General features: G+C 43.9%; 1 protein-coding gene across 1 annotated transcript; it reads right to left on the bottom strand.

Moving 5' to 3' along the window:
- Window positions 1-332: 332 nt before the first annotated feature.
- arl5a (ADP-ribosylation factor-like 5A) lies at window positions 333-27,264 on the bottom strand. The gene is made up of 6 exons (XM_015965898.3): window positions 26,885-27,264; window positions 20,329-20,389; window positions 20,017-20,164; window positions 15,949-16,032; window positions 1,079-1,230; window positions 333-953 (listed from the first exon to the last, which is right to left on the bottom strand). Exons 1-6 carry the CDS (start codon window positions 26,928-26,930, stop codon window positions 905-907), a joined length of 540 nt encoding a protein of 179 aa, XP_015821384.1. The 5' UTR covers window positions 26,931-27,264; the 3' UTR covers window positions 333-904.

Raw genomic sequence — 27,264 nt, 5'->3', positions numbered from 1 at the left:
AACCATTAATATTATGCATAATTGACTTCAGCCTTTTGGCCTGGCCCTCCACAATATTTTCTGTTTCAACCTCACCACTCACTGCGTCCTGCTGACAACGGTATCGTCTTCCTGAATCCTTCTGCTTTCCTACACTATGGTTCCCTCCTGTCTGCTGCTCATCACGCCTCCTGAAAAGAGTCAGGAACCATGAGCTCAGTCGACATATTTGGCTCTCAAAAAACTAAAATAACCCTAAGTGCACCATGTTCAAACTCTAATCTGTGGCTGGAATAATAACCCATACAAAGTCGAACAAAATAACATTTAAATATGTAATGCAAAACACCCAAAACAGATAAAAACCACTTTATTTCAGTGATTATTCACAGAGACTGAAGGGAAGAAGGTTTTGTGAGATTTCACCCTCTCTCAAGCATATTTCAGTCACCTTTACCATCATTAATTCCACATTCTGCTGCAGGCACTAAGTTTCAGGAGAATACTGGACTGTACAGAGAGGGGGCTTGAAAAACCACCACACCCAGTCCAACAATACTGCAAGGCCACATGGGGCAAGAACACACAGCTGGAAAACAAAGTCCATGTACAGCTCCAGGTCAGACGCTTCAAGGACCTCCGTGTTTTGCTGAAAGGAAAACCGTGCAGAAATTTCACTTTAAATTATTTGAGCATCTCTGTTGTTCATTGTTCCACAGAAAAGTCTTTGTTCTGAATAAAATGTCTTTTTTGTAAAATAAATTATTACAGGACAATACAACATCCTGCCAGTGGTCCGCGGGAGTCAGCTCCACAAGAAACGATGGAGAGTAGAGGGCCATCTATCATCTGATCTCACCCAGGTCTTCGTGTCTCGAGGCAGAAAGAAAACAGGAAGGGCGCACTTTTGAAGACGTGAGGGTCATCATCTCACACGGAGCCGTGACATCATCCACTCTAGACCCTGACACAACCTGGAGGCAAGGAGATCGACACACAGGACCAGGGAGATGGAGGAGCGCAGATATTCAGACAGAAACACTTCATCGAGTTTTGACTTTTTATTAAAAATATAAATGTGAGTAACTGCAGTTCTCACCCCTCCCCAGTGAGGGCACAGCAGGCCTGGATGTGCCACTGGTGGTCTTTGACTGAGGTAAGCTGGAGGCTCTGAGAGATCTCAGCCACAGACATGCAGCCTTTCACATCCTGTTTGTTGGCAAATATCAACAGACCTGCCTTTCTTAAGTCCTGGACAGATCAGAGTAAAACACAAATTCAAGCTCTGGTTTGTTTTTGTTATCACAAACAGCACACGGTTCTATAAAATAACTTAGTATTCAATTTACACAGAAAAAACAAAACTATGTAGAGCCAGTAAGTAAACCCAAGATAGAACCGACACAGAAAAAATAACTAGATGTGACAAAATAGAAAACAGCTGCTCAGGACCCTCCAAGTACTATCTGGAGTTAATAATGATAATATTCAGTATGGACATTCAAGAAAAACCTTGCAGCATCATGTTGGAAACATTGGGGTCTACGTATTTTAGATACCTTAAGAAATGATCTGTTTTGAAATGTTAATAGATGCTGTGTTTCCCCTAGGAATTTTTCCAGCTGTGGTGTGTGTGGGGGGGGGGGGGGGGGGGGGATATGACACGCCTCACCTTTATGTTAATATTGTTTTATTAGACGCACTCCACTCTGAACTGCACCAATCCAGCAACTGCTGCATTTTAATAACTAGTATTACCAATATTTGCACAAGATTATTTTTTGTTTTAAACTCTCAGTGACACACTTTGCAGGGGGGTTTGGCATTTAATTTTTCTTGGCGTCTGGAAAAGCATCTCCTTTTGCCCCCCTTTATTTGACTTTCTGCCCCCTTCATGTTGGTCTAAGATCATTACTGGGCTGGCCCTATTAAACATGTTCTACACCCCTGCTTAGTAGACTTAATGAAGTATTTTTAAGCCAGTATAAAAATGACTGAAACACAAATTTACATATTTGGCATTATTGACCAATATCTTTGATTTAATTTATTTGTTAAGATGCATTACAGTGAACATTATAATAAAGCCTAGGTCGCAGGTCGATGATAGACTTTGTAGTCGTATCATCTGAACTGAGGCCGTATGTTTTGGACACCCCAGTGAAGAGAGGAGCGGAGCTGTCAACTGATCGCCACCTGGTGGTGAGTTGGATCAGATGGCAGGGGAAGATGCCGCGTAGACCTGGCAGACCCAAATGCATAGTGAGTGTCTGCTGGGAATGCTTGGCAGAAGAACCTGTTAAGACAGTCTTCAACTCCCACCTCCGGCAGAGCTTTGACCACGTCCCGAGAGCAGTGGGGGACATTGAATCAGAGTGGGCCTTGTTCCACTCTGCAATTGTTGAGGCGGCTGTTGCTAGCTGTGGTCGCAAGGTGGCCGGTGCCAGTCGTGGTGGCAACCCCCGGACCCGCTGGTGGACACCAGAGGTTCGGGGAGCCGTCAGGCTGAAGAAGGAGGCCTACAGGGCGTGGCTGGTCTGTGGGGCTCCGGAGGCAGCAGACAGGTACTGGATAGCCAAGCGGGGTGCAGCAGTGGCAGTTGCCGAGGCAAAATCTCGGGCATGGGAGGAGTTTGGTGAGGCCATGGAGAAAGGCTATCGATCGGCTCCAAAGAGGTTCTGGCAAACTGTCCGGCACCTCAGGAGAGGGAGGCAGCAACTCACTCACACTGTTTACAGTGGGGATGGGGAGCTGCTGACGTCAACTGGGGCTATAGTCGGACGGTGGAAGGAATACTTTGAGGAGCTCCTCAATCCCACCTATGCGCATTCTGAGGAGGAACCAGAGCCGGGAGACCTGGGGATGGACTGTCCAATCTCGGAGGCAGAAGTTGCTGAGGTAGTCAAACAACTACACAGCGGCGGAGCCCCGGGGGCGGATGAGATTTGTCCTGAGTATCTCAAGGCTATGGATGTTGTAGGGCTGTCATGGTTGACACGTCTCTGCAACATTGCGTGGTCATCGGGGGCAGTTCCTGTGGAATGGCAGACCGGGGTGGTGGTCCCCATCTTTAAGAAGGGTGACCTGAGGGTGTGTTCCAACTATAGGGGGATCACACTCCTCAGCCTCCCTGGAAAGGTCTACTCCAAGGTACTGGAGAGGAGGGTCCGATCGATAGTTGAATCTCAGATTGAGGAGGAGCAATGTGGTTTTCATCCTGGCCGTGGAACTGTGGACCAGCTCTATACCCTTGCAAGGGTGATGGAGGGGGCATGGGAGTTTGCCCAACCAATCCACATGTGTTTTGTGGATTTGGAGAAGGCTTATGACCGTGTCCCCAGGGGCACCCTGTGGGGGACGCTCCAGGAGTATGGGGTGGGTGGCCTTCTGTTAAGGGCCATTCAGTCCCTTTACCAGAGGAGCGTGAGATTGGTCCGCATAGCCGGTAGTAAGTCGGACCTGCTCCCAGTGAGGGTTGGACTCCGCCAGGGCTGCCCTTTGTCACCGGTTCTGTTCATTACCCTTATGGACAGAATTTCTAGGCGCTGCGTGGTGTGGAGTAGGGCCCGACCGATATATCGGCCGGCCGATATTATCGGCCGATATAGGGGCCATTAACACTATCGGCTATCGGCCAAAAAGACGGCCGATATGGCCAATATTGCTCTACCTATCCAGCAGATGGCGCCAGCTTTATGAACTCATGTTGTGTGGCTGCACTCCTCGGGGGGTGGAGCCACCGTCACAGCACACATGCAGCGGAGCAGCAGAAGCAATTCAGTCAAGCAGAGACGACGGTGATGAGGAAGTAGGAGGTAAGTCTTCAGTTTTAAGCATATTTGTTGTGTCAGTGGTAAGTTGAACGGTAAAATAAGCAATGACAAAAGTATGTTTCCCCTCAACATGCTTCCTACGTTTATTGTGTGCCTCGTGGCCTCGTATTGAAAAGTTAACCTGAAAAAATAAAATGAAACTGCAGCAGCATTACGCTCTATGCAGAGCTCACGCTGCTTCCCCTTTTTCTGCTGGCCTTTTTCTGGTAGACATTCTGGAATATTCTCAGACAATTTCCTCCGCTCTTCAGCAGTCTTTTCAAACTGACGCGGTTCATCCGTGGCTCGCGAAAAAAATAGTGCAGACGCCGAAATGATCGCTGCACGGCTGGAGCGCCTAAGCACTGCAGAATAGGATAACAAGGGCGTCTCAATGCGGTAGTGGGTCTCCGTTTCGCGGCGCTTCGGCGGCATACGACCGTTGCCGCAGCTGAGGACGGGCGAGGGGGGGTTGGCAACAAAGCAATGAAACGCTGTGCAGGGAGTCCCCCCTCCTCTCCCTAGCTGGGAGAGGAGTAGGGGCGGTAATACGAGAAAATAAACATTCCTCTCTACAATAGAATAAATCTATTGTATTTTTCAGCCTTATATTTTACATAAGGCTTATACATTGCCACATACTAGTCATTTAACGTATCTTATTTTTATTTTCCTAATACTGTCGGCTTTGGAAAGGATCAAAACAAATAAGTGTAAAACTCAAAAGTATTTTAATGCCAAAAAACAGGTAGCTAGGACGCTGAAACTAGCAGAGTATGACTGAAACTGAACCGTATGCACTGAGGAGTGAGAGATGACAGAGGACTAGTTATGAGGAGGAGCTGTGAGTGGGAGCAGAGGACAGCAGGGGAACATAGGAGGAACTATAAATGAAAATATTTTTAAAGAAGAATCCTAAAAGGGAAAGAAGAATAACTAGGAAAAAAAACTGACAACAAACGGAGTAGAAAATTCAGTGGAAGGAACAAAAAAAAAAAGAAAAAAAAAGACTTGAATACTAAATGAGAAAACCTTAACAGCTGGGGAACCAAACAAAAACAGAGCCATTGGTTTTGAGCCACAATGCCTGATATCATTTATTTACATGATAATATTTTACTTTGTCTTGGTATCAACAGATATATAACTGTACTTTTATGCAGATTATTTTATTACAGATGGAAAAAGAGGGTCGAGGTAAGGTGTGGGCCTACTTCACTAAAGATCCATCCGGTGATGTCATCTGCAGCATCTGCTCATCTTCAGTAGTAGTTTGTGTGTTCTGTTGTTTTTGAGATTGCAAAATAAATCTTATTTGCATTACTTGGAAACCCTAATGAGTTATTGAGACAGTTCTTTGGTGTGTAATATAGAAATAAGTTAGCATCAAAAAGGCAGAGAATGAAGGGTTTAATCTTAAGAACATTTGTATTAATTTTTTTGTGAGGGAGATTTATCGGCCATTATATCGGCTATCGGCCTTTGTTAAAAGTTTTATATCGGTATCGGTCCCAAAAAAAGCATATCGGTCGGGCCCTAGTGTGGAGTGTGTCGAGTTTGGTGGCAGGAGAATCTCGTCTCTGCTTTTTGCGGATGATGTGGTCCTCCTAGCTTCATCCAGCTCTGACCTTCAGCTCTTGCTGGGTAGGTTCGCGGCCGAGTGTGATGCGGCTGGGATGAGGATCAGCACCTCCAAATCTGAGACCATGCTTCTTGACCGGAAAAGGGTGGCTTGCCAACTCCGGGTCGAGGTAGAGGTCTTACCTCAAGTGGAGGAGTTTAAGTATCTCGGGGCCTTGTTCACAAGTGAGGGTAGGAGGGATCGGGAGATCGACAGGCGGATTGGTTCAGCGTCTGTAGTGATGCAGACGCTGAGCCGATCTGTCGTGGTGAAGAGGGAGCTGAGCCAGAAAGCCAGGCTCTCGATTTACCGGTCGATCTACGTCCCAATCCTCACCTATGGTCATGAGCTGTACGTCCCAATCCTCACCTATGGTCATGAGCTTTGGGTAATGACCGAAAGAACGAGATCGCGGATACAAGCGGCCGAAATGAGTTTCCTCCGTAGGGTGGCCGGGCTCAGCCTTAGAGATAGGGTGAGGAGCTCGGACATTCGGGAGGGACTCGGAGTAGAACCGCTGCTCCTCCAAATCGAAAGGAGCCAGTTGAGGTGGTTTGGGCATCTGGTCATCCAATTTGGTCCGGGAACGCCTTGGGGTCCTGCCGGAGGAGCTGGTGGAGGTGGCCAGGGAGAGGACGGTCTGGAGCTCCCTTGTTCGGATGCTGTCCCCGCGACCCGGACCCGGATAAGCGGAGGAAGACGACGACGACGATTATAATAAAGTAAATTGTTCTAGTGCAGAGAGGAGACAACCCATAGAAGCATTTGATCTGATTTCAGAGAAACATAGAACAGGTTAGATGCACCTAATAAATAAAATTACTAACAAACTCCGGAATCTGTTTCTTTGCTTCATTGTTCTGGTGCTGAAAATATCACTAATGCGGATCAAAGGAGATACACAGATGAATGCACCTCTTATTTATTATTTGGAAATCAGTGGGTGTGGTTTACATCAATACATTATTTTAAATCTGAAATTGATATGGATTGATCAGAAGTTGCTATGTGTATTGTTTATTTGAAAAGTATTTACAGAGCAGCCTCAGAATTGAGATTAAATATTTTTGATCACAATAGTAAAGGAACTATTACAGAACAAGTATTTCAGTAAAATCAGAACATTAATATTTAAGTGCATGGATTAATACATCTGAACTCATGCAGTAGAAACTAGGAAATATGAAATACTAGAACCAGACCCAACTTTTTATTTATTTATTTATTTTTTATTTGATTAAACAGATTTTTTTCCAAACGTTCTTGGCATTTTTTCCCCACACAAAGTTAAACAAAACAATGTTGATTAAGGTGTGTGTGTGTGTGTGTGTGTGAGAGAGAGAAAGAGAGAGAGAGGGGGGGGAAATAATTTTTACAAACCCGACCGGAGCGGAGGCAGTGACCGACGCATGCACGAGCCGTTTTCAGCTCTGTCTTGTCAAATGCACCACGTACGTTACGAAAAAAGTAACTTTAAATATTTAACCAAAAAAGAGGCAAGCTGAAGAAAACCTAGGGAGTACCGAAGAAACGTGAGCAACAGTGAAGCAAGCACAGAGCGATCCGTTACTGTCTATGTGTGTGTGTGCGTGGGCCGAACTGAGCTTCCTCTTTCACTCATTGGCCCCTTCGATACGGTCTTTCCAAGGGACTGCCACAGAGTTTTGTGTGTAGAGAAGGGCGGACGCTCTATGTGACCGGCCAATCACAGAGCGTGAAAGGCAGTCAGTTACCCAATGAGGATTTTTCTTCAGCACAATTACCTTATCGTGGTGGAGGAGTTTGAGTGCCCTAATGATCCTAGGAGCTATGTTGTCTGGGGCACTTAGTGCCCCTGGTAGGGTCTCCCATGACAAATTGGTCTTAGGTGAAGGGTGAGACAAAGAACGGTTCGAAGGATCTTTCATGGCGGTTAAAACGAAGAGTCGGAGTACCCGGCCCGGAGGGTTACCGGGGTCCCACCCTGGAGCCAGGCCTGGGGTTGGGGCCCGTGAGCGAGCGCCTGGTGGCCGGGCTTTCGCCCATGGGGCCCGGCCGGGCCCAGCCCGAACCGGATACATGGGCTCGTCCAACTGTGGACCCACCACCCGCAGGAGGAACATGAAGGGTCCGGTGCAATGTGAATCGGGTGGCAGACCAAGGCGGGAGCCTTGGCGGTCCAATCCCCGGACAAGAAAACTAGTTTTTGGGACATGGAACGTCACCTCGCTGGCGGGGAAGGAGCCGGAGCTTGTGGCAGAGGTTGAGCGGTACCGGCTAGATATAGTCGGACTCACCTCGACACATTGCATTGGCTCTGGAACCCGAGACCTGGAGAGGGGTTGGACACTCTTCTTTGCTGGAGTTGCTCCGGGTGAGAGGCGGAGGGCTGGGGTTGGCTTTTTGTTAGCCCCGAGACTCTCTGCCTGTGTGTTAGGGTTTACCCCGGGGGACAAGAGGGTAGCTTCCTTGCGCCTTCGAGTCGGGGAACGGGTCCTGACTGTTGTTTGTGCTTATGGGCCAAATATCAGTTCAGAGTACCCACCCTTTTTGGAGTCCCTGGGACGAGTGCTAGATAGTGCTCCATCAGGGGACTCCATTGTCCTGCTGGGGGACTTCAATGCTCACGTGGGCAATGACAGCTTGACCTGGAGGGGTGTGATTGGGAGGAACGGCCCACCTAATCTGAACTCGAGCGGTGTTTTGTTATTGGACTTCTGTGCAAGCCGCAGTTTGGCCATAACGAACACCATGTTCGAACATAAGGATGCCCACCGGTACACTTGGTACCAGGGCAGCCTAGGTCGCAGGTCGATGATAGATTTTGTAGTCGTATCATCTGACCTGCGGCCGTATGTTTTGGACACCCGAGTGAAGAGAGGGGCGGAGCTGTCAACTGATCACCACCTGGTGGTGAGTTGGATCAGATGGCAAGGGAACATGCTGCGTAGACCTGGCAGACCCAAACGCATAGTGAGGGTCTGCTGGGAACGCCTGGCAGAAGAACCTGTCAAGATGGTCTTCAACTCCCACCTCCGGCAGAGCTTTGACCACGTCCCGAGAGCAGTGGGGGACACTGAGTCCGAGTGGGCCTAGTTCCACTCTGCGATTGTCGAGGCGGCTGTTGCTAGCTGTAGTCGTAAGGTGGCCGGTGCCAGTCGTGGTGGCAACCCCCGTACCCGCTGGTGGACACCAGAGGTTCGGGGAGCCGTCAAGCTGAAGAAGGAGGCCTACAGGGCGTGGCTGGTCAGTGGGTCTCCGGAGGCAGCAGACAGGTACCGGATAGCCAAGCGGGGTGCAGCAGTGGCAGTTGCCGAGGCAAAATCTCGGGCGTAGGAGGAGTTTGGTGAGGCCATGGAGAAAGACTATCGATCGGCTCCAAAGAGGTTCTGGCAAACTGTCCGGCGCCTCAGGGGAGGAAGGCAGCAACTCGCTCACACTGTTTACAGTGGGGATGGGGAGCTGCTGACGTCAACTGAGGCTATAGTCGGACGGTGGAAGGAATACTTTGAGGAGCTCCTCAATCCCACCAATGCGCATTCCGAGGAGGAACCAGAGCTGGGAGGCCTGGGGATGGACTGTCCGATCTCGGGGGCAGAAGTTGCTGAGGTAGTCAAACAACTACACAGCGGCGGAGCCCCGGGGGCGGATGAGGTTCGTCCTGGGTATCTCAAGGCTATGGATGTTGTAGGGCTGTCATGGTTGACACGTCTCTACAACATTGCGTGGTCATCGGGGGCAGTTCCTGTGGAATGGCAGACCGGGGTGGTGGTCCCCATCTTTAAGAAGGGTGACCTGAGGGTGTGTTCCAACTATAGGGGGATCACACTCCTCAGCCTCCCTGGAAAGGTCTACTCCAAGGTACTGGAGAGGAGGGTCCGATCGATAGTTGAATCTCAGATAGAGGAGGAGCAATGTGGTTTTCGTCCTGGCCGTGGAACTGTGGACCAGCTCTATACCCTTGCAAGGGTGATGGAGGGGGCATGGGAGTTTGCCCGACCAATCCACATGTGCTTTGTGGATTTGGAGAAGGCTTATGACCGTGTCCCCAGGGGCACCCTGTGGGGGACGCTCCAGGAGTATGGGGTGGGTGGCTTTCTGTTAAGGGCCATTCAGTCCCTTTACCAGAGGAGCGTGAGTTTGGTCCGCATAGCCGGTAGTAAGTCGGACCTGTTCCCAGTGAGGGTTGGACTCCGCCAGGGCTGCCCTTTGTCACCGGTTCTGTTCATCACTTTTATGGACAGAATTTCTAGACGCAGCCGTGGTGTGGAGTGTGTCGAGTTTGGTGGCAGGAGAATCTCGTCTCTGCTTTTTGCGGATGATGTGGTCCTCCTAGCTTCATCCAGCTCTGACCTTCAGCTCTTGCTGGGTAGGTTCGCGGCCGAATGTGAAGCGGCTGGGATGAGGATCAGCACCTCCAAATCTGAGACCATGGTTCTCGACCGGAAAAGGGTGGCTTGCCACCTCCGGGTCGGGGGAGAGGTCCTACCTCAAGTGGAGGAGTTTAAGTATCTCGGGGTCTTGTTCACGAGTGAGGGTAGGAGGGATCGGGAGATCAACAGGCGGATTGGTTCGGCGTCTGCAGTGATGCGGACGCTGAGCCGATCTGTCGTGGGGAAGAGGGAGCTGAGCCAGAAAGCCAGGCTCTCGATTTACCGGTCGATCTACGTCCCAATCCTCACCTATGGTCATGAGCTTTGGGTAATGACCGAAAGAACGAGATCGCGGATACAAGCGGCCGAAATGAGTTTCCTCCGTAGGGTGGCCGGGCTCAGCCTTAGAGATAGGGTGAGGAGCTCGGACATTCGGGAGGGACTCGGAGTAGAACCGCTGCTCCTCCGGATCGAAAGGAGCCAGTTGAGGTGGTTTGGGCATCTGGTCAGGATGCCTCCTGGACGCCTCCCCGGGGAGGTGTTTCGGGCATGTCCTGCCGGCAGAAGGCCCCCGGGTCGACCCAGGACACGTTGGAGAGGTTACATCTCCAATCTGGTCCGGGAACGCCTTGGGGTCCTGCCGGAGGAGCTGGTGGACAAGGCCGGGGAGAGGACGGCCTGGAGCTCCCTAGTTGGGATGCTGCCCCCGCGACCCGGACCCGGATAAGCGGAGGAAGACGAGACAAGACGAGACAATTACAGATATTTATGAGTTTTACTCATTTCATGCTCGTATTCGTCAAAAATGCTTTATCCGTACGCTCATCCCTAGCTGTAACCACCCTGCCCTGCCTCCTCCTCATTGCTGCCTGCCGGCTGTGATCACAAGCAACAACAGAGTAGTTCCCGCTGCTTCTTCGGAAAACAGCGCAAATTTTATTTATTTATTTTTTATCTATAAAACGGGATCTTGTAGGCGTGGCGCTGGGATTTCAGCAGTGGCGGGCCACAACGGCTACGCCTATGTAAGGGAAACACTGAGATGTAAGGTACTGAAGTGGCACTAGATCCAAAACACCAGCCTTTAACAGTCAGTTTAGTTGTTTTTTCAAGATTTATTCAATCAGAGATCACTACATTTTTGGATCGTAAGAAGAAAGGTGCTCTGAGAACATTTGGGCTATACAAAATACTCGCATTCAAAGAAAGCAGATGTTTCTTGTTAATTTTAGATTTGTGGAACACTGAAAAACTAATGTTTTTAATTATTACTTCAGATTATAATCGGTCACTCAGAGTTTTCCATGCAGACTGAACATGAAAATAGTCTCCTACACTTAAAGATCAAGGTGCCTCTGTTGCTCGTTCATGCCACTTCACTCTGCATAACATAAAAAAAGAGCAGACCATACCTAACACAATGCCACCCAGCTTCTGGTGCAATCTACCGTCATCTCCCACCTCGACTACTGCAATGTCCCACTAACTGGTCTTCCAGCCTGTACTGTGAGACCTCTTCAAAAGGTCCAGAATGCAGCAGCGTGCCTGGTCTTCAATCAGCCTAAAAGAGCATGTCACCCCTCTGTCCTATGACCTCCACTAGCTACCGCTAGCTGCACGCATCAAATTCAAATCGCTAACACTAGCATACAAAGTCCTGGATGGTACAGCTCCCATCTACCTGAATGCTCTTGTAAAAGGCTTATGTGTCGTTCCACAGATGTGGAATGATCTACCAAGCACTACTAGAACAGGGGCTGCCTTGTCGATTTTTAAGAAACTCTTGAAGACCCAGTTCTTCAGAGAGCATTTTCTAAACTAGCACCTGTCCCCCCACTCTACTGCACACTCCATATTCGCTTCCTTCTATGATTGATTATGCTGCCTCACGCCACCTAGGATTGACTGATTAGTGTTTGTTGTTAGCCTCAAGGGCAACTAGCTGGCTTAATTATCACCTGTAAGTCACTTTGGGCAAAAGCGTCTGCGTAGTTTAACACACCTCTCTGCAGCTTCAGTACTGTTACCCACCCACTAACGCATTGAGACAGTGTCCTGGCCATGGCCAAAATCACAAAGATTAAATATCAGGCTTAATAAAGCAAATCAAGGAAATCTCATAAATATTAGAACAAATTCAAATGAGTAGAAAACTAGAAAAATTAAATGTGGGTTACTGAACATCAGGTCTATTTTTTCTAAGACTTTGTTAGTTAATGACTTGATTTGTGATAATAAGATTTCTTTGCTCTCTCTCACAGAATCCTGGCTGCAGCAAGAGGACTATGTTAGTTTAAACGAGTCGACTCCGTATAACTATTTAAATCATCATATTGCTCAAAGTACAGGGTGAGGAGGAGTAGCAACCATTTTTCATTCAGACCTATTAAATAATCCCTTACCAATTAATATCTACAGTTTGTTCGAACATCTTATTCTTAGTTTTCCTAATCCAGATTGCAAAAATGTAAAACCACTCTTGTTTGTAGTTTTATATCATCCACCAGGTCCTTACTCTGAGTTTTTGGATCAAATCTCTGATTTTTTATCTGATTTGGTGCTAAATACTGATAAGGTCATTATAGTGATGGATTTTAACATTCATGTGGACATTGAAAATTATAGCCTCAATGTAGCCTTTAGTAATATCCTAGACTCAATTGGTTTTACTCAAAGAATACATAGCTCCACCCACTCCTGCCATCATACATTGGACCTTGTGCTGACATGGCATAGAGTGTGAGGAAATAACGATATTTTCACATAATCCAGTCCTCTCTGACCACTTTGATAACCTTTGAGTTTTTTATAACCGAGATCTCGAGACATGACAGTAAATTTCACTATAGTCGGTCTCTATCTGACAACACTGTTGCATCTATTAAGTCAACTGTTCCATCTTTACTGTCCTCAGCATCTCAGAGGCATGTAGCAGAGGGAAAAATTTTCAGTTCTAGCCCCTCACAAATTGATGATCTAGTTCATAATGTTACTTCTTTATGTGTGGCATTAGATGATGTTGCCCCTTTAAAAAAGAAGGTAATTAAGCACAGGAAGTTGGCTCCCTGGTTTAATTCTCATTTACGAGCTTTAAAACTAAATTCTAGAAAATTGGTGAGAACATGGCGCTCTACACACCAGGAGGAGTCCTACTTATCCTGAAAAAATAGTCTTGTGCTTTATAAAAATAAACTTTGACAAGCTAGAACTGCTTATTTTTCATCGCTAATTGAGGAGAATAAGAATAATCCTAAATTTCTTTTCAGTACAGTTGCCAAACTTAAAAGAAGCATAGCTCAGAACCATCTATTCCCTTAGCCCTCAGCAGAAATGACTTAATGGGAGTTTTCACAAGTAAAATTAATTATATTAGAAACAAAATTATTATCATCCTCCCTAATGTGATTTCTTCTTCCTCAGTAAGTGAGGCAGCATCAGAGGTAACTGTAGAACCTCATCTGTGTTTGAACTGTTTTGATCCAGTTGAGCTTTCAGAGTTATCAAAAATATTAGCTTCATCTAAACCTTCCACTTGCATTTTAGATCCAATCCCAACCAAATTATTTAAAGATGCATTTCCTTTGGTTAATGCCCCCATTCTAGATATAATCAATCAATCCTTAGTAAATGGATACGTACCACAGGATTTTAACTCATTTACAGCCATTGACGACTTAAGTCGTCATTTTAGATCAACCCGTTCACTGCATTTGCATTTTTTTTTTACTATTTGGGCATCGGAACGAGCCCCCGCACTGAGAGAACAAACATTTCAGCTCTAAAGCCGATCTTCATCTGCATATGTCACATGATCAGGAAGCAGAAAATCCATGTGTTAGGAGATGGTTTTGGGCCGTTCCTGTAAAAAAAACGTGAGGCGCGAACCAGAAAAGCTTCTGCCGATCACAATTCAACAACGGATGATGAAAGAACGGATAACACTCGAAACATGCAGATTCTTCCTGATGTAAGAGGTGAGTCTCCGCTTTGTTTTGATTGTTTTGGCGTCAACATCATCCTAGTGCGCAATGTTATGTGACTCTTAGAAAAACAGTAAAAATGGTGAGAAACGCTGGCAGAGAAGGCCTTCGGCGATCAGGAAACGGCTGGCAGTAGGGCTGAAACGATTCCTCGAGTACCTCGAATAATTCGAGTACAAAAAATCCTCGAGTCAAATTCTCTGCCTCGAGGATTCGTTTAATTCACATTTAATTAATTCGTGGCTTTGCAGTCGCCCGTGGTCATGTTTCACCCGGACTGAAATAAGTGACGCACATGCCCACTGGACTGCACACGCGAGTAGCCAATGTAACTTAACTTTCACTTAAGCCATGGCGGACAACGTGGACTCCGGTGGAGTGCGAAAAAGACAGAAAATGTCAAGATGTGGGACCATTTTTCACGTCGTTAGGCGGAAAACGTAGTCCAGTGTTTATGTTTATTCATTTCGCAGACGCTTTTATCCAAAGCGACGTACAAGTTTTTTTTTTTTTTTTTTTTTATAACCTGTAGGGCATGTTGTGATCTGTGGGGGAAACCGGAGTACCCGGAGGAAACCCACGCATGCATGGGGAGAACACGCAACTCCACGAAGAAAGGCGAGTTTTGGACCTGCGACCTACGTGCAGCGAGGCAACAGTGCTAACCACTGTGCCACCATGCAGCCCATTTACAGTGTAAATACTGTAAAATGGATTTAGCCTACCACAACACCACATCCTCCATGCTGCAGCACCTGTAAATGTCACTTCTGCAAGCGGACTCGGAGCCTCTACAAGATAATGTATTTTAGCCTGTTTTTCTATATATTCTGCGGACACTGTGCGACTTTTTCGTTTGTAGCACTCAGTTTCAGCTCACACCGTACGTCTGGTAGCAACACGTCGGACTTAAAATGTGCTAAACATAGCAGTTTTTACACAACACGTCGGACTTTTTATTGTGTTGTTATTGATATTTGTTGTCCCTCAGGATCGCTGCAGGAGGACACGGGTATTTATGAGAGGAAAACGAAAGAAAGTAAATAAATGTTTTGTGATCAGTATAATTTGACAAAACCACGGCAAACATGCTTTCTCGACAATCCTTGTTATTGTGTGAGACAAAAAAGTGTAGAAATTAAAACGGACGTGTGTTAATAGGGAAACAGCCGGCGAGCTGTTTGCGCATGCACCGTGAGCGGTTCTGGTTCTGTTTGGGCCGCAGCCGCTCGCAGCGCTACTTCAACAGTTATCCTCCTAGTTTTTGTCTGGCTTGCAGGCTAGCAGATTCTCGCACGAGGGGAAAATCGGCTCAGGTTGTTTACTTATTTTTTGCACAGCCATTTGTTTACTGTGAAGTAAAGTTGAAGTGCTGAAGTTTTGCAAACTAATTTTGAATAAAACTTGAAGAATAACTGGCAATTGCTTGCTCATTTTAACAGGTCTTTCATAATTATAACATGCTATTTGATATAATGGTTTACAAATACAAAAGGGTAATTTATTAGAGTACTCGATTAATCGAAAAAAATATTCGATAGAGTACTCGATTACAAAAATATTTGATAGCTGCAGCCCTAGCTGGCAGAAACCTTCTCTGGATCCAGATGACCCAATGAATTATAGACCAATATCTAACATTCCATTTTTATCCAAAGTCCTTGAGAAAATAGTGGCCAACCAAGTATGTGAGCATTTAAAAACTAATGATCTGTTTGAGGAATCAGAAAGTAAGACTCGAAATCCTGTCATCTGAAGCTCAACTCTGAAGTGGCTCACTTCTAGTACCTGAAAATAGTGCACCAGAGCCCACCCCACAGTATGATTTACAAGGTACTCATTCCTACTATAGACCACTGCAAATGTGTTGAGTAAATGAGTGTTCCACACCTTTAAAAACATTCAGCTACTTTGTTTCTGTATAAAAACAATGAATCCTTACTATTTAACCTGTTGTAAATGGCTTCCTGAACATAAACACAATTTTCTTTTACAAAACTGGACAATTCACAACCAAATTATCCTTTTAAATGAAATAGGAGATCAGCCAAAGACTTGGAGCACTAACACTAATATGAGTGGATTGACCACTGAGGATTTAATGACTTCCCTTTTGTTTTTGTTGTACATTTTCTTACTCAAAGTTGTGACTTGTAGTTTTAAACGACAATAAAAAAATCACAAAAATTTATAACTTTACTCACTTCATGTGCTAGCATTCTGTAGAGTTCATCTTTGGTCACAGAGATTCGTTCTCGGTCGGTGCTGTCCACCACCACAATTACAAACTGGTCAAACAATAAAAAGAGATGCAAGAGAATTAATAACAGAATTTGCCACGACAGATATTTAGATGTCACAACGCCTACTGGTTATTTTTCTATTTAAATAGGACTTGATTTAAAATGGGTCTTCCTCTCTCAACATTTTGACAAAACGTTTTTATTACAAATATTTCACTAAAGAACATAAAAAGGTTTTAAAAAAATACTAAATGAAAACTCAACTGTGGAACTTAAAAGTAAGAGTAGACAGTTTTCAACACCTTAGATATTAATTTAAAAGTCCATTAATAGAAAGCACAAGAAGAAGAAGAAAAAAAGGAGTTTGGTCTTTTGATGACATCATGGCGAAGCCTGACAATAAAAGCAAGAGAGTAATGTCTTTGGAGGCAAAGCTAAGAGCCAAAACCAGAATGAAGATCAGTGCGGCCTACACTCATTTGAGGGAGCTAAAGGAGGCCATGAAATCATGAACTGATGATGACCTGGCTTTGTTGCTACTGGACTTGTAAGTAATATTACTTTTCGTTCAAAAGTGTGGATATTTGTACTTTGTGGCTTATTTTAGTATCAGTTGGTTAATACTAGTGTTACCACAAATCCACACTAGAGGTATCGGCGGCACGGAACGGCGGCGGAACTTTGCTGCTTCAAATGTAATCCATTATAGTCTATAGGATTGATCCAAATGGGTTACCGTGCAGAAAATTTCAAGTGTGTCCCAAAAGCAGTGCGGCGCACCACTAAAAAATAGAATCGGGTAGGGATGTCCCGATTATGCGGTTTCAGAATCAGATCAGGAGTTATGTCCCGATCCGGACTCTGATACAGGGTTCAAATTACAGAAGAGCTAAGGGGAACCTGGTTCTCCTAAAAGGTTGCCGGGCTCTCCTGAAGCCCTGAAATTACACACCCAGAAGGAGCCCGAAAGAGATCCAGTTTCTACCTATATTATATTATTTATATGGACTCTCAGCGTAGCGGGGAATCTTTTGAGTGGAGACACAGAGAGTGGCAGCTCATGCGCTTGTAATGGCCAGACAGCTGCGTCCTGCACACGGACACAGTAACATTTTCAAAGTGCCGACACCCAAAAAATATATAATTAACACGCGATGGTTCATGTCTGTTCATACTCTCTCTAGTAATTTCTGTCTTTTATTTGAGCCCGACGCGAATAGACCAGACGCGCTCTGCCGCTGCAGCACTCATCCCCCCATGGTCCGGTGACTCGGCATCACTGGCACGGCCGGGCAGCATGGCGTGCACTCAGCTATCGTTGCGGTCAGTAGATCCATTTGATTTGCTTAGTTTAAAAGTAACTTGTGAGGTGAAAAAGGAGGAAGTCAAGCAGCAATTTTTCTGGAGAACTGAGAGGAGATGCAGGAAGATCAGAGACAGACATAACAGAAAAATAAAAACCGAGAAAACAAAGCAAAGTTCTTGAAAAATAAAATGTAGGTATTTATCCCACTACACGTTTTTACTTCTATAAAGCAATAATTTATCAGCATGTAATATTTATTTATCTGAAACATTTCAGATCACCTTCAAAACTCTGTCCCACACCCAGGGCCGTATCAAGGCATTTTGGGGGCCAAGGCAAAAAAGACCTCTGCCAGGTATTTTAAGTTGAGGTGCTATTTGTTATTATATTAGACATTTTTATATTTGCAATAAAATCCAAAAGTGAACAATTTATGTTATTTAATACTTGATTATTCAAGCTAATTCACAGAAGTGATCTGTTTGTTAACGGAGTTGTTAAATGTTTAAAAATAAAGGTAATTAAACAAAAAATAAGAAACATTCTGGATTTGTTTCTTCGCTTTCTTTATTCTTTTTTATGTATCGAAAGTATCGGATCAGGACTCGGTATCGGCGGATTCTCAAAATCAAATGATTCCGACTCGAGGGCAAAAACACCTGATTGGGACATCCCTGGGATCGGGTTCTATTTGTGCTGCGAGCCGCTTCTGGGAGAGGTCAATTTCCGCAGTTAACACAGAGCTCTACAGGAAGTCAGACACAGTTTGAGTGTAAAGCCTTAGGTAATTTGCAGAGGTGTGATTTCTTTTCTATGTAGATTACATCAATACATGTGAGCTATCGGCTGTTTATTCCCAGCATCTTTCAAGAAGTGTAACTGTGTTTTTCATGGCTCTAATCCTGGCAGTGTAGAGGAATAACATTATATAGGGCATCCAACAGTGACATAAAACACTCATAAAGTTGCAGCGCTAGCTGAGAGAGGTTCAGACTTGTGTTTTATTCCTGAGTCCTATTGTTGCCTATTATTAAAATGGGAGAATCGTCTGAAACAGGGGATCTGTCCTGACATGTTATGAGTTAAACAGAGGCTTACGGGGGAGCCCAGTGGGAGGGGAAGTCTATTCTGTCTTGGGCCCCAAATACCTTGATACGGCCCTGGGTGTGGGACTGAGTTTTGAAGGTGATCTGAATTGTATTAAATACACACACACACACACACACACACATATATATGTATATATATAAATTTATATATATACATATATATATATTACATGATTATAAATGGCTGCTTATAAAGGTAAAATGTGTAGTGGGATAAATCTACTAAACATATGACATTTCAAGGTTTTTGTTTTGTTTTCTTGTTCTTTATTTGACAATTTTCCCATCCTGTCTCATCTTCCTGCATCTCGTCTCAATCCTACAGAACATCTGTTGTCTGGCTTTCTACTTTTTCACCTCATGAGTTACTTTTGAACTAAACACATCAAAGGCATCTACCAACCACAAACAACGGAGTGTGTGCTGCGCGGCTGCACCATTGAGGTGAAGTCACCGGACCGTGGGTGATGAGTTCTGCTGCAGCGGAGTGTCAGGCACAAATAAAACACAGGAAGTACCAGAAAGAATTTGAGCTGACATGAACAATCGTGTTAATTATATTTTTTTGATGGCACCACTTTGAGGATGTTACTGTGGCCGTGTGCAGGAGTGCATCATCGATCTGCACTTCATGTCTTCTCCACTGAAAAGAATCCCTGGCATGCTGAGAGTTCATATAATTATTGTGATGAAGGTAGAAACTATATATTTTTGGGTTCATCCTGGGTGTGTAAGTTGAGGGCTTCTAGTGGAGCCTGTCACCCTTTCTGGTGAGCTGGGCTCGTTCAAACAGGGATGCACCGATACGATACTGGTATCGATGCCGATACCGATACCAATACTAGTATCGGTGAACGTTATCCGATACCAGGAACCGATACCAATGCAGTTGCTTGAAAATGGCTTCCCTGTAACTTGTCATTTCTGTTCACCTAACATTTTAGTTTTGTGATGATTTCCATTCATATATTTTACTTTTTATCTACCTCACGGTCTTCTCCTGTTGAAAGCAGAGAAGAAAATAAAATCTGTATTCCAATTCATTGCATTTTTTTGTATGGTAGAAGTATCGGTATTGGTAATCGGTATCGGCGAGTAATCAGATCCAAGTATCGTATCGGTTTGGAAAAAAGTGGTATCGTTGCATCCCTAGTTCAAACCCTGCGTGCGGGGTTAACCCCCCCCCCCCCCCCCCCCCCCGCAATGAATTTCCACTTGAAAATATTTGTCAAATGATTTGTGCAATAATCAGATTTTTATTTTACTTCCACAAAAGGCAAATTCTAGGTTTGATATTACAGAAACCGGAGACATTCTTGCAATCAAATTTCAAAGCTGTCACTTGTTACTTAGGCCGTCATTTGAAGTCAGACCGTCTACATGACGGCTGGACGGTTTGCAGGGTAATACTACGTAGTTCAATAATTATGATAAAGCTGTTATGCTTGCCACATTTGGCAGAGGCCATTGACTGTACCTCACTGGGCTTTACTGCTAGGTAGAAATGGAGAACAGCATGAGAATGTTTCCAAAACTTCTCAAAGTTCATCTGGGATTTTGTTTTGATATGATTAGCAGAGCGTCAACACAAACCAAAGCCAGAATCAAAATCACCTCTGTGTTTGTGTAGTAAGTATTCCACGATGACCTCAGGGACTCCTGGCCCCCGATGTCCCACATCAGAAAATGTGTGTTGTTGACCACGATCTCCTCCACGTTACTCCCAATGGTGGGAGAGGTGTGCACCACTTCATTCATTGAACTGCAACAAACCACAGAAAGAAAGCTTTTTAGATTCTTTGTGTCCCAAATCAATCATTTGTAATGTTTGAAACAAGCTTTATGACAAACGGGAAAACCAAACAAGAGAAAAAGCACGCGCACATATAAATACGGTAACTGAAACGGCTTTACTACAGTACTTACAACTGGTAAAGAATTGTCGTCTTGCCTGCATTGTCTAGACCCACAATGATGACTTTGTGTTCTGAAAAGCAAAAAGAGACAAATTATATAGAAATCACAGACCAACAGAGACATCAATATGTGGGTTAATGCAGACAGGTAATCTGTTGTCAGAGGCACACGGGCCTTTTGCATTCAGCAGACCTGCAAAGAAACATTTAGTCGCGGGAACACCGGGGCGATAGTGGTGAGTGTGCTTCTTCATTAAAACCCAGCTTCAACAACATTTAAAGCACTTTCAAATTTTCCTGAATTTAATTAATTAGCAGAATTTTAGATTTTGTGGCAATATGAGAAAAACATGAGAAACAAAGACTGCTAGTTAAATTAGCAATGAGTAATAACAGCATGAGAGTATTCTACCAACACTGCCCCGCTGGTCTTACACATTTGATTGTTTATCAGCACAATATTATTAATATTAATAATAATAATATGCTACAATCACACAAGTCAAAGATGAAAGTAATGGCTTATCTTGGTAAGCAAAGCCTAGTATCACATGAAAACACCAAACACGTTCTGTTACTGATATGGGGCATAGGCTCAGGGTTTACTTTTAGCTGATGTGTACAAATGTAGAATGGTAAACAGATTTTAATTTACTTTGGGTAGCTAAAACAACTGTAAAACTATATTATGTGTGTATTGTTGTCAGTGAACAGAAAACAATGTGCTACAGTTTGCTGCAGATGGGTTGGTGTCACTGCTGGTCTTTAGGGACGCTAATCTCTCATCAGCTAACAGCACCCAAAACGGGCAGGTGAGCATCAGAAAGGGATGACTGATGGGATGAAATGGTGAGCTGGACTGATGATTCAAGTGTTCTCTTACATCATGTGGATTAACAGATCTGCATGTGTCATTTACCTAGGGAGGAGGTGGCACTGGGCTGGATAGAAAAGCTGCTGTGGGCTGCCACCTCATGTTATTTTGTCATGAGTAAAAATCACTACATAGTCAACTAAAAAGGAAGTCGCTGGCCATTTCTTAGTGTGCATACTCGTCTGAACTTGTGTGTTCAGTCACATCCTTGTGAAACGTCATCAACGCTGGCCCAAGTACTGTTCCAATTAGGGATACGCTGAAATGAAAATTCTTGTCCATAACTGAAAAATGAAAATTAGGAAACCAAGGCCGAAAGCCGAAACACCAAAAGTATTAATTATGTCAATAATTAGAACCATAGCATTAGGACTGTAAAACCAACCTTTAAGCGTCAAAGTCACAATACCGCAAGCCAAAGATGCAAATAAAATCCCTCATAAAGTCATTACTTTACACCAGAATATAGTGGAGATGTGTAACTTCAAACTGAGCCACACTTTTGGGTGTGCTTCTATTGAAAAAGTTTAGAGTTTGAAATCTGCCACCCATCAGGAGACTCCTAACTGAGGAGAGGAGACGAGCGGAGCACACAGAAGGAGAATATTATTATATATTAGAGAGGAGAACCTACAATGCAGACATGTTTGTTCATTGTTGAAAAGCTGCCTGGTAATGGCTGACTCAAATTCTAAAGAGTAGTATTCACCCTCTGATGAAGATATTCACTCGTCCAGTGAAGAAGAAAGTGACGCTGCAGCACCAACAGTGTCTGTGTGCTCTAAGAGAGTAAACACGCTTCACACACACGAACCAAAGCTTATTTCACCGTGTGCAGGACTAGGGATGTCCCGATCCGATCACATGATCGGAAATCAGCCCCAATCACGTGGTTTCAGACTGATTGGGACTTGGGCTTTACTTCCCGATCCAAGCCCCGATCCGGACTCGGATACTGGGTTCAAATTACAGGAGAGCAACTTGGTTCTCCTTAAATGTTGTCAGGCTCCCCTGATGCCCTTAACTAACACACCCAGAAGGAGCACAAAAGAGATCCAGTTTCTACCCATATTAGATTATTTATGTGGACTCAGCGTAGCGGGGATTCTTTTGAGCAGAGATGCAGAGAGCGGCAGGCAGACCGCTGATCATTCATGATCTCCAGCTGCGTTCTGCACACGGCCACAGTAACATTTTCTGTTTCTAAGTGGCGTCATCAAAAATATATAATTAACACACAGTCATTCGTGTCCGTTCATTTTCTCTCTGGTAAGTTCTGTCTGGATTTGAGCATGAAGTATGGACGCGCTTGTGCTGCAGCGCTCGTCACTGGTGCAGCCGGGCAGCGTGGCGCACACTCTGCTTTTTTGCGGTCAATAGATCAATTTGATCTGCTGGTTAAAAAGTTACTTGTGAGGTGTACAAGAAGGAAGCAGGCAGGAGATTTTTCTGGAGGAAGATCAGAGACAGACAGGACAGCAAGACAGGAAAATAAAAACCAAGAAAAAAAAACAAAGTTCTTAATAAATAAAATGTAGGTAGACTGATCCCACTACACGTTTGTACCTGTATAAAGCAATAATTTATCAGCATGTAGTATTTATGTATTTGATAAAATTCAGATCATCTTCTAAACTCCATCCCATGCCCAGGGACGTATCTAAGCATTTTGGAGGCCGAGGCCAAATAGACCCCTGGCAGGTATTTTAAGTTGAAGTGCGATCTGTTTTTATATTAGACTTTTTATATTTGCAATAAAGTCCAAAAGTGAAGAATTTATGTTATTTATTGATTGTTTAAGCTACCTCACAGAAGTGATCTGTTGTTAAAAATTAAAATAAAAAGGTAATTAAATAAAAAATAAGGAACATTCTGGAACCGTTTCTTCCTTTTCTTATTTTTTTATGTATCAAAAGTATTGTATCCGGCCTCGGTATCGGCAGATTCTCAAAATCAAATGACTCGGACTCGAGGGCAAAAAAACCTGATCGGGACATCCCTATTCAGGACATGGTAGGGGTAGAAAGGATGGTAAAATCACCGCTAATAGGGACAGACGTAGCAGTAATGTAGAAGAAGAAAAAGAAATGCCAGGCAGAAGCAGTAGATGTGAAACCAAAAGTAAAAAGTACTTATTAATCGATTTAAATATTCCAGTGATCATAATAAAACAGCATTACTAAAAGGGGAAAACTTTACTTTTGAAATATGACGAATGTACTGTTTTTATAAAGCAATGGGCAAGATGAAACATGAGGGATGAAACGAAAATGGGGTTCACATGACTGCCTGTTTCGGTTATTTTGGTGTTTCGGCCGAAAACTGAAAATAAAATTTTGGGTCATTTTTTTGCATCCCTAGTTCCATTCCTGAGTACCATCATGGCAAGTTCACTCAGAGTTACCAGATGTGTTCTTGATTCACACAATGTACAGAGAGTTATTCTGTTCCAAATTCCACCATCTTCGACCCATACTCAATAGAACTGAGAGCCAATAACGTACTTGTAAAGTACACAAGAACGTACTAGCGTACTTACTTGAGTACTGAGAAACGGCCACTGGCTAAATGAGTCATAACGGTGTGGATTCAGATGCTTACTTCCAGGTTGGTGATGAAGAAGCTGTGGGAAATGTTCGTACTGCAGTGCTGTTGAAAACAATTCCCCTCCTTACAGAGTTCTTCCATTTCTGCTTTTTGGTTTATATTTATCGCAAATATATAGTTATCGCGATATCAGCATGTGCAATTTGCATATCTCAAGGAACAGATAAATATCGCAATGAATGGTCAGCTCAAACGTCTGCTACACATAATGCATCCAGTCGATCAAACAGAAGCATGAGGATTTTTTAACAAATCAAATAGAGCTCTTCACCCATTTGGCCAAATGGGTGGGTTCTCATAGGTTAGATCCACTGATTGCCTTTTCTTGTTCATTTTCTTTTCCCCTTTCCTCACATCTTCTGCGTTTCTCATTTTTATGATTTTTTTTTTGTCATTTTTGAAAAAATTGTGTTTGATTATTTTTGTTCCCGAGTTAGGTTTTTATTTATCGCAAGTAATATCGTCATCGCAATATTAATCACTGTTATCGCATATCGCAGGTTTTCCCAATATCGTGCAGCCTTTATTTACATGTTCATGATCAGCCAACCACACATTTCAGTATCACTCAGAAATACCCAGAATATTAAAACGTATAGAGATACAGGAAATTCTAGCAGCTCATGTTTTGTTTAGAACTAAAAATAAACAGCTACCAGAAATTTTGGAGATCAACTTAAAGAGCAGAAAAAATATGTTGTTTAGTTAGTAAGTCACCTTAATTTAGATTTTTAATTATTCATTTATTTTTCCCTAATTTGCAGTGTACAAATTATTTAATTTATCAAGAGTAAAATACACACACACACACACACACACACACACACACACACACACACATGGCGATGAGCTACAATGTAGCCACAGCTGCCCTGAAGATCACTGACAGAAGCAAGGATACCAAGCACTGGTGCCAACGGTCAGCAAGGCGGGTTAAGTGCCTTGCCCAAGGACACAATGACTGCAACAGACAGGTCTCCAACCTGTAACCCTCAGGTTACCGGGCAGGCACTTAACTCCTGTGCCACTGTTGTCCTAAGGTGTGCTTCCTGTCATAGATGATGTAAAGTAACACCTCATTTTTGAAATAAATAAATAAATAAATAAATAAACAATCAACCCTCAAACATGGTGGTCTCTGGGGCTGATTTGTTGCTTCAAGTTGCTGCTTTGATGAGTCAACTCCATAGCTGAAGGAGCCATGAATTCTGCTCTCTACCAGAAAAGAAAAGTGGGGCAAACATCTTACTGAAATGATAAACACTAAATACATTTATCGTATAAAATAAAGCCTAGTTTCTACTTCTTTGTCTATGGAAGTGCATTGACACAGCACCATTGACGGAACAGAGCCCAGTTTTTTAAACTAACTGTCAACAAATGAAGAGCACATAACATCTGTGATCAGTCAACCCAACAACAGCGTCCGCAGCGATGTCTCCTTTGCTCCCACACTGAATTCATTGTGACAAAATTCTTTGTTCCTTGAGATCAAGCAGTTCCACCTCAATGAAAACATGCTCTCTGTCGGCCATTGTTCCTTGAGTGGGTTGGCGTTTACAAGCTTTTTGTCAAACTTCATTTAACAAAAAGTGATCAATAACAAACTTCAATTTTAGCACAAGAATGTATTATTTTAATTTAAATCCATGCCTCCTTCAAGATATTTGCATTTATCAGAAGAAGTTAAAGTTAAAGTCCCATTAGTTGTCACACACACTGATGTGTGTGCGAAATTTGTTCTCCACATTTGACCCATCCCCTGGGGGAGCGGTGAGCTGCAGACACAGCCGCGCTCGGGAACCATTTGGTGGTTTAACCCCCCAATCCAACCCTTAATGCTGAGTGTCAAGCAGGGAGGCATTGGGTCCCATTTTTTTCAAAGTCTTTGGTATGACCCGACCAGGAATCGAACCCTGATCTTCCAGTCTCAGGGCAGACACTCTACCACTAGGCCACTGAGCTGGTAAATAAAGTAAATAACTAAGTAAATAAAGTGTCACTGACCAGAGGTCTACATGCGAAGGATGAAGTCAAGGACGATTACGTTTTGTGGAAGTGACGTAGGGAGATGGGAAGTTTTCTGACTGGATCGGATTTGGGGACTACTGGTTTGGTATACCTATGAATGTGCTTAATAATATGTGATTAGGTGAGGATTTGTTTTTTAACAAGATGGTGTGGACCCAAGTTTTTTCCTGGGGAGGATATTCGGTTTTACAAAAACCCTGCTACGTGTGTACATGGTATGAAGCAGCAAAACTATGAGAAATACTTTTTCAAAGTACCACTGTTCTATCAAGAGACCCAGTTTTCTAAAGTGTTACTACCGGCTTATGCCTTTGCCTGATTTCCAGGTGTTGCTGGGTTTGCCTCAATCAAGAGACGAGCTTAAGTGCAGCAGAACACTAACAAAAATACCTTCTTTATAGGATAGGTAGAACCACAATTAAATCTCCACAAGCCACTTTTTCTCTTAGATGTCTGCACCAGAAGATGTGTAAGATCCCCACAGCATGCTAAGAACCACGATAATCCCTACATTGACAGTTCAAACTAACAGATGTATGGTGATCTGGATATCTGATAATGCACTGATACTGTGATGAGGTTGCAACACATGCAGTGCAAAGACATTGATTCATTCTGTCAGTCATTGATTCTTAGTTTTGTTTGTGTTCCCCTCTGCAATCATAATACCGGTCAGCCGGGCTCAACATAATCGAGATTCGTGTTACAGGAGTTTCGAAACGGCTAATTTACTGATTCAAGGTCCCTAGCCGTAGGTGGACACGGTTTCACTTTACCTGTGCTACCAAATCTGCGAGCATAAATAATCCAATACAATGCTAATCATCACGATCGGTGCTCCAGACCTAATGCCAAGCAGCTGCTCAGCAGGAGAAAAAGTGACACACCACCTAGCTTAGTTTCATTCCACAAAGAAACTGGCATTATTACCGGGATACTGAGAAGTGTTTTCGAGTAAAACGGGTTCTTTAGCAGAACAGGCCTCCTCTAGTCACAGTAGCTAGCTCCCATGTTTTCGACAATTTCGTGTAAAATATCACGGCACATTTCTTACCTTGGTGATTGAAAAGCCTCCATAGCTTTGTAAAAAGTATCCCCATGGCTGACGGTGAAGTTTTCCGAGGCCAGCTTGTGAGAATCCCCTTAGCTAGTTAGCTAGCTAGCGTTGATGACATTCAATGCTACTAACTTCACCTAGCTTGCTAACTAAGACAACAGGCTAGTGAGGCGTTTAACAGCAGCCTCCATGCTTGTATAAATAGGTTTGCTAACTATGCATGTCCCAGGAGAGATAAATATACCTATACCACAAAATAAAAATATTCTACCAGAAACAAAACAATAACGCAAACCGTTGCTGCGAGGATGATATCAGCTGGCTTTGGGAGAGTACACTTGGCTGTCAACTTGGCGCATGCGCAAAGGATTGTCACC

The sequence above is a fragment of the Nothobranchius furzeri genome, chromosome 14 (assembly GCF_043380555.1).
Source record: "Nothobranchius furzeri strain GRZ-AD chromosome 14, NfurGRZ-RIMD1, whole genome shotgun sequence".
Lineage (NCBI taxonomy): Eukaryota > Metazoa > Chordata > Actinopteri > Cyprinodontiformes > Nothobranchiidae > Nothobranchius > Nothobranchius furzeri.
This window is presented reverse-complemented; position numbering and strand designations above follow the sequence as displayed.

What these genes read in the sequence shown, in the direction of transcription:
- arl5a (XM_015965898.3), bottom strand. Translation starts at nt 26,930, where the DNA reads ATGGGGATACTTTTTACAAAGCTATGGAGGCTTTTCAATCACCAAG. An exon ending in ACGACAATTCTTTACCAGTT is followed by an intron (nt 20,165 to 20,328) that starts GTAAGTACTGTA and finishes GGTTTGTTGCAG; the next exon opens with TTCAATGAATGAAGTGGTGC. An exon ending in CTTACTACACAAACACAGAG is followed by an intron (nt 16,033 to 20,016) that starts GTGATTTTGATT and finishes TTGTTTGACCAG; the next exon opens with TTTGTAATTGTGGTGGTGGA.